This window comes from Lindgomyces ingoldianus, assembly GCF_010093535.1.
Source record: "Lindgomyces ingoldianus strain ATCC 200398 unplaced genomic scaffold BDR25scaffold_1, whole genome shotgun sequence".
NCBI lineage: Eukaryota > Fungi > Ascomycota > Dothideomycetes > Pleosporales > Lindgomycetaceae > Lindgomyces > Lindgomyces ingoldianus.
The window spans coordinates 2,986,559-3,000,215 of record NW_022985162.1 but is presented as its reverse complement, the minus strand read 5'-3'; the positions used below and the strand labels follow the sequence as shown (position 1 = coordinate 3,000,215).

At 48.1% G+C, this 13,657-nt stretch overlaps 3 protein-coding genes across 3 annotated transcripts; 2 read left to right on the top strand and 1 right to left on the bottom strand.

The window, feature by feature from the left end:
* Positions 1 to 2,448: 2,448 nt before the first annotated feature.
* On the bottom strand, positions 2,449 to 3,768 carry BDR25DRAFT_299943 (2-dehydropantoate 2-reductase). The gene has a single exon (XM_033689264.1). The coding sequence runs from the start codon at positions 3,723 to 3,725 to the stop codon at positions 2,748 to 2,750; it is 978 nt and encodes a 325-aa protein (XP_033555169.1). The 5' UTR covers positions 3,726 to 3,768; the 3' UTR covers positions 2,449 to 2,747.
* Positions 3,769 to 5,850: 2,082 nt separating this feature from the next.
* On the top strand, positions 5,851 to 7,687 carry BDR25DRAFT_10114 (putative 1,4-beta-D-glucan cellobiohydrolase C). The gene is made up of 6 exons (XM_033683443.1): positions 5,851 to 6,067; positions 6,115 to 6,183; positions 6,247 to 6,508; positions 6,558 to 6,805; positions 6,858 to 7,253; positions 7,309 to 7,687. Exons 1-6 carry the CDS (start codon positions 5,992 to 5,994, stop codon positions 7,593 to 7,595), a joined length of 1,338 nt encoding a protein of 445 aa, XP_033555168.1. The 5' UTR covers positions 5,851 to 5,991; the 3' UTR covers positions 7,596 to 7,687.
* Positions 7,688 to 8,513: 826 nt separating this feature from the next.
* BDR25DRAFT_365496 (uncharacterized protein) lies at positions 8,514 to 9,819 on the top strand (the record flags this gene model as incomplete). The annotated part of the gene is made up of 4 exons (XM_033696895.1): positions 8,514 to 8,662; positions 8,724 to 8,783; positions 8,833 to 9,275; positions 9,334 to 9,819. The coding sequence occupies exons 1-4, from the start codon at positions 8,611 to 8,613 to the stop codon at positions 9,817 to 9,819; spliced, it is 1,041 nt and encodes a 346-aa protein (XP_033555167.1). The 5' UTR covers positions 8,514 to 8,610.
* Between the last annotated feature and the right edge of the window lie 3,838 nt (positions 9,820 to 13,657).

Genomic DNA, 13,657 nt, shown 5'->3' with positions numbered 1-13,657 from the left:
CTCCCGGCAACTCATGCCCCTTCAATGCAGGCACCATTCCCAGAAGCCTCAACTCAATTGGATGTGCTTCTAGCCCGTAATTCATCATGCATTTTCGCTTGCTAGGAGAAGGCTCGAGGTTTTCCTGTGATGTGGTCACAGGTGCTTTGTGGGACGAGGGAATCATTTCCCAGCATTTCCAGGTTCCAGCTCGGGCGCCCAATCCCGAGACTATTGCGGCAAAGATGGCGATGGGGATGGCGATGGCGGGGTTCACGCCGATTAGCGCGGGGTTAGAGCCAGGGCTTCCAACGGGCCGTACTACGGTCCGTACAAAGTGAACCGTAACGGTCACGTGTTCAGTACGAACGTACCGAGTTCGTGAGCCGTACCGTACGATTAATGATGCCCTAGGTACGGTACGTAGTACAGATTGTATTACCCTTTTGGGAAGTTTATATAGGGGTTCTGGAGGGGTAGGAGGGCTCTGGCGAGCAGGAGGCCTGCGGGCGCTTAAATCTCTTTCTAAGGGGTTTAATCTATCTATCTGCAGTCTGTTGTCTTAAAAATGCCTATTACAGACTATTTTCTATTGCAGAGTTATCTATCCACGCCTCTTGCCGCCTTACAGGCCTTATCTAGTCCTATCTGCTCTTGTTACTAGGGAGAACTAGTTATTTTATAGTTAATTAGACCTTAATCTTGCGTCTCTAGAGACCCATAGTCTTAGCTGTTTCAACTAGAGTACGGTGTACTTTAATTGAATTGTACTACTTGTACAGATCACGTGAGCCGTAACAGTTACGATACGTACACCTACCTCTCCTCCTCCCTGTCGTACGAACGTACACAAAATCTCACCCGTACAGGCCTCAAAATCGCCCAATCGTACAGTACTACGCCTCGTTGGAAGCCCTGGTTAGAGCGTTTTGTAAGATTGAATGCTGGTGGCAATGAAAGGGTTGAGATGATGGTAAGGGTTGTCCAGGAGGATGTTGATATTTGTGGTGCTGCTGTCGCTGTCGTTGCCATTGTGCAGGAGCTGTACCAGAGTCGTCTCATTCGCGGCGAGCCTGAATCCGACAGCAACTTCCCTTCCTTCCTTTTCAAATCGTTCACGAAGGCCTGACGGTCTGCCTACTACAAGTCAAGGTCACTCTCGCGCCCGGAAACGCCCCCCGAAAGGCCACCTCGATTCTTAAACCCTCGCAAGCTAGCTGTGTACCTAGCTTCTTAGCCTCACAGCCATTTTCTACCTCAATGACGCTTCTGTCTAGCAGGCTTCAAAATGCCCTGAGACCAGTAGTTGCTGTTATTGCGATTGGTAAGTTTGGTGAAATAGCTGGGATGAGTGACATCTCACTTACAGGGTTTCCAACAGGGCGTACTACTGAGTGAGCCGTACCGGTCAGGCGTTAAGTACGAATGTACCCAGTTTGTGAGCTGCACCGTACGTTTAATGATGCTCCAGGTACGGTACTACCGCAGGATGAGGCAAGAGACGCAGTGTAAAGGGCTCTTAACTTCTGCAGCCTAGGTAAGAGACTGCGCAAAACAGACAACAGAGGTACCTGATTAATTAGATGAGGTTTGTAAGTATCTAAGCTGTTTTGACTAGAGTACGGCGTACTTCAATCGAATCGTACTACTCATACAGATCACGTGAGCCGTAACAGTTACTATACCTACACCTATCTCTCATCCTCCCTGCTGTACGAACCTACACAAAACCTTACCCGTACAAGCATCAAAATTGCTCAATTGTACAGTACTACGGCTCGTTGGAAGCGCTGTCTCGTTTCGTTGCTGACATGGAATGTAAGTGCACGAAAACACTCAGTGCACAATGTAATCTAATCGTAATGCGGTTAGATATGTGAGTGCTGCAGGGAGGATTAAGGAGTTTATGCGCTGGCAGACTAGAGAATTTGGATAATGTGATGGGAAGGTTGGTGGTTCATATTGTTGTAGTTGAACAACGGGAAAAGACGTGATATTCATTCGCACATTTATTAACGAGCGAGTACTAAAACAGGCAGGTAGGGTAACGAAATCTGCATTAGTTTCCAAATCTCATGGTTCTCTAGAAGAAGTGTTGCGAGATGCACATTCGGGAAGCACTCCCCTAGTGTGTGGTCTTGATCCACGGCCGAAACCCGATGCTGACTCTCATGGTGTCGTACCTACATCGTGACATGTGCAGCATGAATTACAGTAGGGAAACAAGAGCCAAGAACCAGAGACAAGATCACAGAAAGAGTCTGATGAAACAGCGAGTTTTCAAGAAGCGGTGTGTTAAAATCGAACTCAGACTCGCCTGGATACATTGATGGAGTTATGGTGACCTTCGAGCTGTGCATCTAGAGAGGCCGTTAAGCTGTAGAGGGTGCATGAATAAGAAGAGGAGAGCAGGAGAGAAGGAGAGCAGGAGAGCAGGAGAACAGGAAAGAAAGACTGAAAGGCAAACCCCAAGAAGTTAGTAAGAGTCTAGCCGAACAGGCAATGTTCTAATAGTGGAGCTAGATACCCTTGAACACCCTTTAACATAGCCGCATGCTTGCCCACCTCATATGTAGATGTTTGTCTGTAAAACCTCTACATGATTTCCACCTCTAGTCGCTCACCACCTAGGAGCTTTCATCGCCACGACTTAATAATGAATGCCGAGAATTCAGAGCCTATACGTCTTCCTTTCGAATTCTCAAATCTCAGCCCCCTAAAAGGCACTCTGCAACACAACTGTATATATGTTGAGTATTGTCGTAATTTCATCGCTCCACATCCCTCCTGACTTGCGAGTCCAGTGCTGTTGCAAGGACATAGAGCATTTCCAGCTTCTCACATTTCACACCCTTTGCTTTGCCCATTCTCACCGCATTGCCAACGATTGCCTCAACCTCCAATTTTCGACCACTTCTCACATCCTGCAACATGCTTGGCTCGACTCCAGACTTGTGGTAGATCCTGGCCTTGGCTCGTCCAAGCTGATGCTCGGCTTCATGTCGCGAAATGGTGTAGCCGTAGGCCTTAGCAATGTCACAGACTTCCAACATAATGTCGAACACCAGGCCTGTTGCGGGCGACGAAGACTCCATGAACTCTGCATCGGTACATTGAGTAAGGGCGCAGAGGGGGTTCCAGGATGCATTAGCCAAAAGCTTGAACCATCGCATGGATTGGACGTCTTCGTAAAGCTCGGCGGTTGCGCCAGCAGAAGCGAAAAGTTCAGCGAATGCCTTGGCGTGTTCAGATGAGGCTGATGAGGGATAGCTTCCAATCTCGAGACGCTCAATTTCCCCGTGTTTAATGACGCCTAGGGGCCGTTGCGTTGCCGGGAGATAGACAACACAGCTGACGAGAGGATTGGCTGGGAAAGCTTCGATGTACTCATCTTCGATGCCGATCCCATTCTGAATAAGTGCAATAGTGGTACAACCAGGGGTCACTGCTGGAGCTATCAGTCTTGGAATGGTGGCTGGAGTGGCCTTGCTGCACACGATAATAAAGTCGAATGGCCTTGGGTCCAAGGACGCTGCCTCACTGCAGTCGCGTACGACATCGGGCGTGAAGTGGATATTCTGGCCAAAAAGCGAAGAGTTGATGATGAAGCCATCTTTCTTTACTATGTCGTAGTTTGACCGGCAGACCGCTGTGATGGATGACACTTTTGAGAGAAGGTAAAGGTAAACTGTGCCAACGCCACCGGCTCCAAAGAGGAGGACTTTCGGTCTAGGATCCGTTTGCATGATCAGTATTGCTTACATGGAAGGTGAGAGCATGAGAGAGGGGTAGTCACCTATCAATGTTGAAGGTGAGGTTGGGTGCTGGCAGGATGTCGTTCGAAGGGCGCGCTGGTGGGTCCATCTCCGATTCGCGGAGCCTGGTCGGGCCCCACTTTTGCCTTTCTTGGGGGTTGATAGTGGTGCAGTCCTTCGGTAGTCCATCAGATCGCACTGAAGTGAAAGCATTAATGCTGGGAGCGGAAGTGCTGAAAGGGTGCAAATGGGTCATGAATCGAAGCATTCGAGTTGGAGAGGCCAGTTGGGAGCGGCCTGCGAAGGGCACGCTAGCAAGAGGAGACACGACGCGAACCTGGGACGTCGCAAACATGGCCAGCCTCACCCTCTCCGTAGATAGTTGAAGAGAATTAGATGCACTAAGGTTGGTGTCGGCTTTATGAGTGGAAGAAGAACTTCTGAGCTGTCATTGAGCTCTCTTATCTCCCTTGGCGGAACGTTGGCAAGAGCCCACGGGCATTCGTATTCTGCACTCCACATGCAACACAGAGAGTCAGGATTTTCTCCCTTCGCAGTCACTCTGAACCGGAAAGTATCTTCGAGGTAAGAAACTGTATTACCTCACCAGACCTCATGGATACCTCATCTCTCATGTCGTCTTTTGTCCTCCATTCTCTACCTGAAACAGACGATATGGCAGCAGGAAACAGCCTAAGGCCTAGTGAACGGTTTCAAAATTACCAGTCTTAGTCTTTAAGTTCTTCGGTACCGTCACTCAGTCCCTTTTTTGAAGTAGGTATATTCTAAGGCTCCAGATCGTGGCGCGAAGTCACGTATCTAACGGACCTGGTTAGCCCTACCTACATAGTGGCCAGAAGGCCATGCGTGATGTCACTGTCCGCACCTCGGCCGACCTTACTACTCAATTGCGAGAGGTGTCGGTGCTCAGACTATTATATTCTCTAACGTCACGCCTAGATATTCATTATGGTAGGCTTCTCCGACATCATCGAACTCCAGGTCACCAAAAATGAGAGACTAGGATACAGGGAGCTGGTTCCTTTCATTTCATGCAGATCTCACATGAACTGGATCCAACATATGTAAGTTACAATACCTTCCTGTCCTAAGGCACGCATCTTGAGAACGCCACTACGCCACGTTTCAAATTGTAACGCTCAAATTTCCACAGCATCCCCGTGCATTTTGTGCTTTGTCACTTGCTCCCGATCAGTTTTCTTTCCATGAAATCATCCGGGACCCTGGCAACCGTCCTCCAATAAGATGAAGACCACGCCAAATCGCCGAACGACGCTCTTATTCTGCACGAACAACTGTAGAACATCTATCGAAAGTTTCTATCAAGCTTCTAAACTATATTTCATCTTATCTTTCCGACGCGAACCAGGCTCACCAGGACTAGCCTCAGCCCAACCTGTGTTATTCTAGTCATCCGGAAAATTCCAGCACACCATCACATATGTTCAAGGATTGGGAGGTTTCAAAGGCTCCCGGAACGACTTTCCAGACTGCGAACTATTTCTGGCTAATATATTGCGGGGCAATCTCACCCAACCCAATTGCCCAAGAGCCTCATGGGTGCAGGTCACGTTCTCGATTAATTACCCTTTAGATTGAATATCGGAACTCTTGTACCCCCATTCCGGCAACACCCAAAACCGACAATCTTACTCCGAGTTGCCCATGGGATCGCCTGCAGCTTCTTTGGTGGCTTAAAATCGCCCAAGGATTGTCTTCTCTTCATGCATGACCCTCAGCCAAACCCGGGTGGAAGGCCGCACGTCTGCAAGTACTTCGACATGGGTTCCATATCTCAACCTGGGATCCGGGACCATCATATCAAGCCACTTCTGCGTCTACCAGGAAATTGTGTGCCCTCATGAGGTCAAGAGCTTCCTCGGTAAGGCCTTCGTGAGCCTAACGATTCTCACACCAGCGGAAAGTATTCACAAGCTCCGCCAGCGAGATTAGCCCGTATCATGAGCTTCTGTTTATGGTGTTAGCAATGTTCAGCCCGGTGTGATCAGTTGACGTATCCCTGGTAAACTGTAAACTGCCACAGTCGCGCTCAGGACAGCGGGCAGGCTCGCCATACCCACAGGAGATGGGCAAGTCCCGGGGAAGGGCGATTTTTGAGAATATATAAGACGCCAGCATTACATCCCTCTGGTGATATCGAAGCACTCAAAACTCAAACCTCGAGTTCCCTTCTTTTGCCTTCCTGATTTACTATCGTAGTTATCCCTCTGCAATCATGAAGAGTCGGGTCATTCTTGCTCTTGCAGCGGCGTTGGCCACTACGCATGCTCAGGTCCCCGTTTATGGCCAATGTCAGTATATACCGTTCCTAGTCCGTTCAGTCAGCTAAAGTCAACAGGTGGTGGAATTAACTACAGCGGATCTACGACTTGTGCGTCTGGTTCTACCTGCACGAAGTCCAACGATTGTAAGATGAGATCTCAGATTTCTCTGAGAGACCTGAAGGAGGCCTAGTTCTAATCATTTGCAGATTATTCGCAGTGCCTTCCCAACTCGAGCGGCGGAAACAACGGCGGAGCTGGCACGACTCTAACGACCGTAGCTGTACCTACATCTACTCAACCTCCTGCCGAAGCTTCTGGAAACCCAATGGCGGGAAAGAGCTTCTATGCCAATCCATACTATGCTTCTGAGATCTCGAGCTCTGCAGCACCCACCCTCTCAGCCAAGGGGAGTGCTACATGGGCAGCAAAAGCAACCGAAGTCGCCAAGATCGGTACCTTCGTTTGGCTGTCAGTAGAGACCTTGCTAAAATTTACACCATACCTAATTTTGCCATAGGGATACCCGTGCGAAAGTCCCATCTATTGAGACTTACGCCAAAGATGTCCAGAAGCAGAATGCAGCTGGTGCCAACTTGATGCTTCCTTTGGTCGTGTATGATCTTCCAGAAAGAGATTGCTCTGCCCTTGCCTCAAACGGTGAATTGTCGCTCGCAAACAACGGCGCCACTCTTTACCAAGGCTACATCGACTCTATCGCTGCACAAATCAAGGCTTTCCCAGACGTTTTCTTTGTGCTCGTAATTGGTAACCAGTCCTTGATTTGTAAATTCTGTAATTGACAACTGACGCGACGCAGAGCCAGACAGCTTAGCCAATCTCGTCACCAACTTGAATGTTCAAAAGTGTGCAAATGCAGAGTCGGCATACAAGACACTCACTGTATATGCATTGAAGACGCTCAACTTGAAGAACGTTGTCATGTACATGGATGCTGGTCATGCTGGATGGCTTGGTTGGCCGGCGAACATCGACCCTGCTGCTAAGCTTTTCGCTCAGATATATTCTGACGCAGGAAAGCCGGCAGCTGTCCGAGGCTTAGCGACGAACGTGGCTAATTATAACGCTTGGTCGATCTCCACATGCCCCTCATACACACAAGGAAACCAGGTTTGCGACGAAAAGTCATATATCAACAAATTCGCTCCGTTGTTGCAGGCTCAAGGGTTTCCAGCCCACTTCATCATGGATACCTGTAAGTGCTTATATCCTATACAATTACACCTTGACTTAAGCTGAGCTTTCTTCAGCTCGCAACGGCGTTCAACCAACCAAACAACAAGCATGGGGAGACTGGTGCAACGTCATTGGTACTGGTTTCGGAATCCGCCCTACGACAGTCACGCCTGATCCACTTCTCGATGCCTTTGTTTGGGTCAAGCCGGGCGGCGAGTGCGATGGAACAAGCAATTCCAGTGCCGTCCGCTACGACGCCCATTGCGGTTACGCCGACGCTCTGCAACCCGCGCCAGAGGCTGGCACGTGGTTTGAGGCATACTTCGAGCAGCTGCTTGTCAATGCCAACCCAAAATTCTAGGCCGACCCCGTTAAGATCCGATCTAAGACTGCGTCGAACTGTTCGGTACCGGCTACTAGACTGCGGATTTTTAGTTTTTCTTGCACATATTTATTTCCTGGCTTAGTGGGGAATTATAGCATACCAAGTCGTTCCTACATTTGCAGCAATATTGTGTAATCTGATGCTATCACTAGTACAAGATTACTTAGCAGTGAATGCTTCATTCGTTTGTACATATTGGGTACATGGGACAGCGGATCTCCCCGTGTTCGAAGATGTATATACACCTCTTTTTAGATGTCTTGAAAACCTTGCATGCATGTAGATCTGATTTAAGAAAGGCTGGATAAATAACGTGTACCGTTCCTTGTTCATGCTGTGATACAAGATTTGATACCTACACAACTCTCCTATCGCGGTGGGACTAGTCCTCAACAGGCAATTTGTAGATGTCCCTTGAAGGTTAATTTCAACAACTACCCTGTAATTCTATCCTTCCTCTATCACATTTTCTCCGACCTCGACAAGATTTGCTCAGCGGCCTGCTCATCGCGATTTCTATCAGGCTGTTCGTATTCCTTCTTGCTCGGTCGTGAACGGAAAAATTTCGTGTCCGATCTCATTTACACGGTGGAGACCCCGCGCTTCGTTTAAATTGCTGCACCCCGGACCGTATGGCCGCCACCAGTGGCCACTAGACAATGCTCTGATGCCTGAAATACCGGCGGCTGCAAATTGATTTTATTAAGGGCGAAGTCACGCATCCATCGTTTGCCGCGTACGACTTCGGCCTGGAATCTGTTTCGTTTCGTTTCTGGAAAATTGGAGAGCAGGGGGGTTGATGTGCGGAGGAGCATACCCGTCTTTGGAATAACCTGGGGCGCTGTGATGGATGATGGCAAAATTGCTAGGGGGCTTGTACTATTTGCGGGGGGGGGAATTTATATAGAGAAATCGGTGCGCCAGTCTCCTTTTCGTTCTGTTCGCCTTTGCTATCGGTCGTGAGTTTTTGGTTTCTTGCTACGTCGCCGTCATGTTTGGGTATGCTACGCTTTTCAGCGCTCTTGCGAGCGCTGTGTCTGCTGGTACGGATCCCGATCTTCTAATGATCACATATCTAAATTCAGCACCTGACATAACTACCAGGAACGATCCTTTGGGATGGCCGCTTCAACGAGATGAAGTCTAGCGCAGATCTCAACAATTGTGCATGCCTCAATTGTGCTTCCGCGATAACCCTGACTGACCTTTTTAGGGTCATGGGCCAACCAAGTCGGAAACTACCAGTACTACATCCACGGATCCGGCGCCGTCACCAAATACGTGAACCTTGACGCGAAATTCAAGAATCCTGCAGACACTGGCTCCAAGCAGGGTGCCAAGATCACCATCGACAGCACCGCGAAATGGAACTCGGATATGTGGAGGACCGAGCTCATTCCTCAGACCAAGGCCGCTATCAACTCTGGAAAGGTTTACTACCACTTCTCGATCAAGCGGTCAACGACGAATGTCCCGAGTGCGACGAATGAGCATCAGATCTGCTTCTTCGAGAGCCATTTCACGGAACTAAAGTACGGGTGGGTCAATGGTGAATCCGGAACTAGCAACACGAACCTGCAGTGGATGGTCGGCGGACAGAGCAAGTGGAAGGTCGAGCTCTTGGCAGATGTTTGGCACAATGTTGCTTATGAGATTGTACGCCCAACCCTCCAGGTTTCCTCCCAGCGGAAGGTGTTTCTAACCTATATTGTAGAACTTCTCTTCCAATTCCGTTACCTTCTGGCACTCCACCGGCTCAGACCCACTCACCAAGACCGCTGGCCCGTTCTCTGGCAGCACCTCCTCAAACGGTGCAGACTGGCATCTCGGTGTGCTACGTCTCCCACGCGCTGGCAATGATGGCACTGGTGCTGAGGACTGGTACTTCAGTGGCGTCTACATCGAGAGTGGCGACTTAACCACAGCGATCGCCAGTCCCGGTGGTGCGGGCGCGAGCACAGGTACGACTGACCCAGGCGCGGGCTCTCCCGCCACCACAGCTGTTTCTTCTTCTATCCCCTCTTCCGTAGTAGTGTCTCAGTCGACTACTTTGGTAACAAGTGCTAAGCCTGAGCCTTCGAGCCCGACTGTTGGTACTGTGAAGCAATACGGCCAGTGCGGGGGTAGTGGCTACACCGGGGATACGAATGTAAGTGTTAGTCTTGGATCTTCAGTAATAACATATTTAACAACCATCTAGTGCGTCACGGGATATACCTGCAATAAGGTGAACGACTATTACTCGCAATGTCTATAGAATGCTTCATATTATGTCTTCCAGCATTCTAGATGCCAATATGAATATCTTCCGTCAAAATTGAAAACGTGTCATCCAAGACCTGTTTCATCTGGAGAATTCTAATTGAGTCTATTCGGGCACCAAACGTCTCGGTGTGAGTCTTACAAATACTCAGCCATGTAGAATCTATACTTGTGTCACCCCTTCAGAATGGCTACCCAACAATCCAACTCGCAGCACCAATAGCGATATTCATTCGAAAATGCAGGCATGAAGGTGGACGATACCTTTTTAGCTTGAGCATGATAGGGGAAGAAGCGGGGAGCAGGAATAAGTGGAACGAACTTGCCTCCACCAAAGCAACTTTAGTACGGCTCGCTTCTGCAACATAGAGATCCTTCTGAAAGCCCCCAACAACCGAATATTTAGCAAGATGACCACTCCTCGAAAGCCGATTATAAGCCTGAATGTATCCTTGAGAGAATTCATCTAGTTTTGGAGAAGAAGAGGCAGATGGGATTTGATCCGAATATTGGGGTAACCGACGCATGTACTGTTCAAGGAACGCGGATAATAGCGTGTAAACCCCGGATCAGCCAAGGCCGCCGAGCCATGCACCCAAGTAGATACGAAGGCCAAAGTACGTAGGCGGTTCCTCTCAACCTCTGGGACTTTGGTGATGAACGCACAGCACTTGTGCTCAGTCGGTATTACCCATCATTTCTGATGAATGCGATATCGTTGGAGTGGAGAACGAGACCGCATGTCTCTTCGTAAAGCTTTCGGTTGACGAATTCCAGCTGGTTTACCCCCTCGATCGTGTTATAGCAGCAAATGTACCTCCTTGGGTCTACTATGTTGGTAATCTTTCATAGGCGGGATCCCGACCAACTAGCCCCTGGGGGAGAGATTCGAAACCACGCATATCAGAAACTTAGTAGCTTCCCAAATTGCCAAATACTCCGAATCTTTGCCTATAGCATCCAGAAGACCTGTTTGGCGAGGAAGACCCCCGATTTCAAGTCGAGCATAGACCGACTTGGTTTCTTACTTTCTCCAAGAGATGCATTGGCAGTACGAGGCGGGGGCTTTGATGGAGTGTCAAGGAATAATTTGTTTGTGCCCATGAGCCAATGGCTAGTGCCGTGGTTCAAAACCAGTATCCTCAGGAGTACCTATCAAGTTGGTAGCTATGTTTACGCCAATTCCCTCGTTCGCATGGCAGCAAGCTAAGCAAACCCATTGCAAGATGCTATATAGGATCCCTAAGGAAGTTACCATAGGTTAACTTCGTCTATTCTCCTAACAATGTATAAGTTCTCTTAATCAATGTGTTTATAGCATCGCCTAGCTTCCTACGAGATAGGTGTGAATAAGGAAGATGAGTAAAATGGTAGTTGAAGAGATGCTCTAAGAAGTTTCGCAAACTGTTTGCCCCTTTCTCATCTTGTGGGACTCACATCCCTCTACACTCCACTTCCCATTCACGAATTATACCACTCCACATCCTTCATCAGCACATCAGCACATAGGCATAAATCCTGGCTTTATGCTTATCTAACTAAGCAATACTTCTTGATGCTCCGAGACTGTGCCATGCTTTATTCTGTGCACGACTATTCTCAGTCTTCTCCTCAATCCTCTTCGTGGTTTTCTAGGATTTCAGATAATACCTAAAAATCAAGAAATTATAACAAAATAAGTCTCCTACCTCGAAAGAGTAGGGGTAACCGACCTAGATATTATAATTCCGAACCTATTGATAGCTTGTCAAAGATGCATTCTGTAGGGGGTAATTGAAATGCTCGCTTGATCAGTTTGGAGGGGATCCAGTAGCATTTACATGAGGTAGATTAGTTAGCTATGGACTAAAATGTCTTATGGGGGAATGGGATGGTTCCATTGCGCGGCTATATAGTAGCAAGCCACTCTAGATAACTGGTTTTCGTGAAGCGTGAGAGTGAATAAAAAGTATTTCCCCGCGACATCAAGAGTATAGCCCAACAATTATACGGAAGTAGAGCCACTGTAGACATAGTGTTGGCGATCATAAAGATACCCAATTCGAATAAGTATCATGATAAACAAAATGTAGTTGTATAATAACGAGAGCATCCATCCCCAAAATACAACTACATAGAACTGCGGGGAAAGGTAAAGGGCAAAGCGTAGCCGTCACTATCTCCTCCACATAAAAAGCTTCCTCAAAACTCCAAAATCATTATGCCTTCGGCACTTCTGCATATCAGAGTTCTATGTCTCTAGCACGGTTAGACATGATTTCGTATTTTGCACATCGGCGCACTACTCGATCCTAGCGGTGACGGATCCGCATCGCTAAACACAGTGGTGTGGTGTGCGCGTTGTTGTATATGCGATGATTCGATTCGGTAATAGGAGAGGAGGGCGGAGATTTGTTGATTGTAAGGGAGGAAGAGGCAGGTATTGCGTTGCTATATTGTAGTTCATGCATGGGCTAACACGGGGAGGTATGACCGAGAAATCCATCACATCCTGGGTATGTATTCATTTAATCGCGCCGACAGGTCAAGACAGAAATATTGAATTAGGGGCTAAGTTATCAAATTATACATCTCCGTCCTTAGCGAATCCGAATCGCTTTATCACTTATCCAACCTCAAGAATCTTTTTCCCTTCTGAACCACCACAAATCTGCGTATACCACAGCCCTCCTCGTGCCGATCTAATTTTGTCCCTTCCCTCAACACGGTGCCCCATTATTGACGGACCGGGAAAGGTAGCAGAGTTGAAAGACTTCATATTTGCATCCACAGTCCCAGAATTCCATAGAGATTTTGCACATGACCGACTGAATGATTGAAACAGTAGACAGATTAGGTTCAGTCATGCAATTGGTTGGATAGCGTGAGGCGCAACTGGAAGGGGGGTCAGCCGGGAGGAACTGTCGGGTTTCTTGGTTGTAGAGGACATCAAAAGGTGAGTGAAGGCTTTTCTTTGAATTAGAGTCCATTTAATCCTATCCTACACCCTACATCTCACACCACGCACCCAAACACCCTCTTGAAATTTCCAAAGCATCCAACGCCAATGCACAGACACCGTTCGGCACACAGGCGCAAATCCGTGCGGATCATGTAGCAAGGAAAACCTTGTTCGTGAGCGTGAGTGAAGCGTTCGAAACCTTCTTTGAGCTGCTGCAAGAGTAGCGTTTTGGGTAGGTTGTGCACATGGTTGGTGTTGATGATGGAGTTGGGGTTCAGCCGTGCTTGGGGGTAAGTTACCGGTGAGTTGCGATTTCGGCAGAGATATTAGATTACAACGTGTGTGCTGTGATGATTCTGATGTCGGAGCTAGAATTGCTGTCCAGCTTTGGTTGCAGAGAGGAATTTTGTGAGGAGGCGATAGAATTTATCGAGTGTATTTTATGCGAGCGTTTATAGCATGCGGTAAGATTAACGTAAACAGTGATATGAGAAAGCAAAATGATTGGTAGCGCATAGACTGAATAGGTGGCGATGGAGGTATCTTGTTCCACCGTCCGCCGACGTCATCATATGGTAGGTATGTACATATATTCAACTTGTTACTAGTAGTGACTTTCAACAATATGTACTATGAAATACACACTGTTTGTTTGTGGTGAGATTCTGGAATAGTGAGGTGAATGCGGCCTCGAATTCTAAAATTGGACAAACAGCAGGGTGGATTGGCAAACAACGGTCCTAGATTCGAGCCGAAAGCAGTGACGTGGGTGTTTGAGGAACACGACAAACTTAAAACACCCAGAAGCGACCGGCGCGAAAAGCAAAAGGGTATC

Excerpts from the sequence above, each read along its gene's own strand:
- BDR25DRAFT_10114 (XM_033683443.1), top strand. The coding sequence starts at position 5,992 with ATGAAGAGTCGGGTCATTCTTGCTCTTGCAGCGGCGTTGGCCACTACG. Across the intron at positions 6,184-6,246 it reads CTGCACGAAGTCCAACGATT|ATTATTCGCAGTGCCTTCCC; the intron begins GTAAGATGAGAT and ends AATCATTTGCAG. Across the intron at positions 6,509-6,557 it reads ATCGGTACCTTCGTTTGGCT|GGATACCCGTGCGAAAGTCC; the intron begins GTCAGTAGAGAC and ends ATTTTGCCATAG.
- BDR25DRAFT_299943 (XM_033689264.1), bottom strand. The coding sequence starts at position 3,725 with ATGCAAACGGATCCTAGACCGAAAGTCCTCCTCTTTGGAGCCGGTGGC.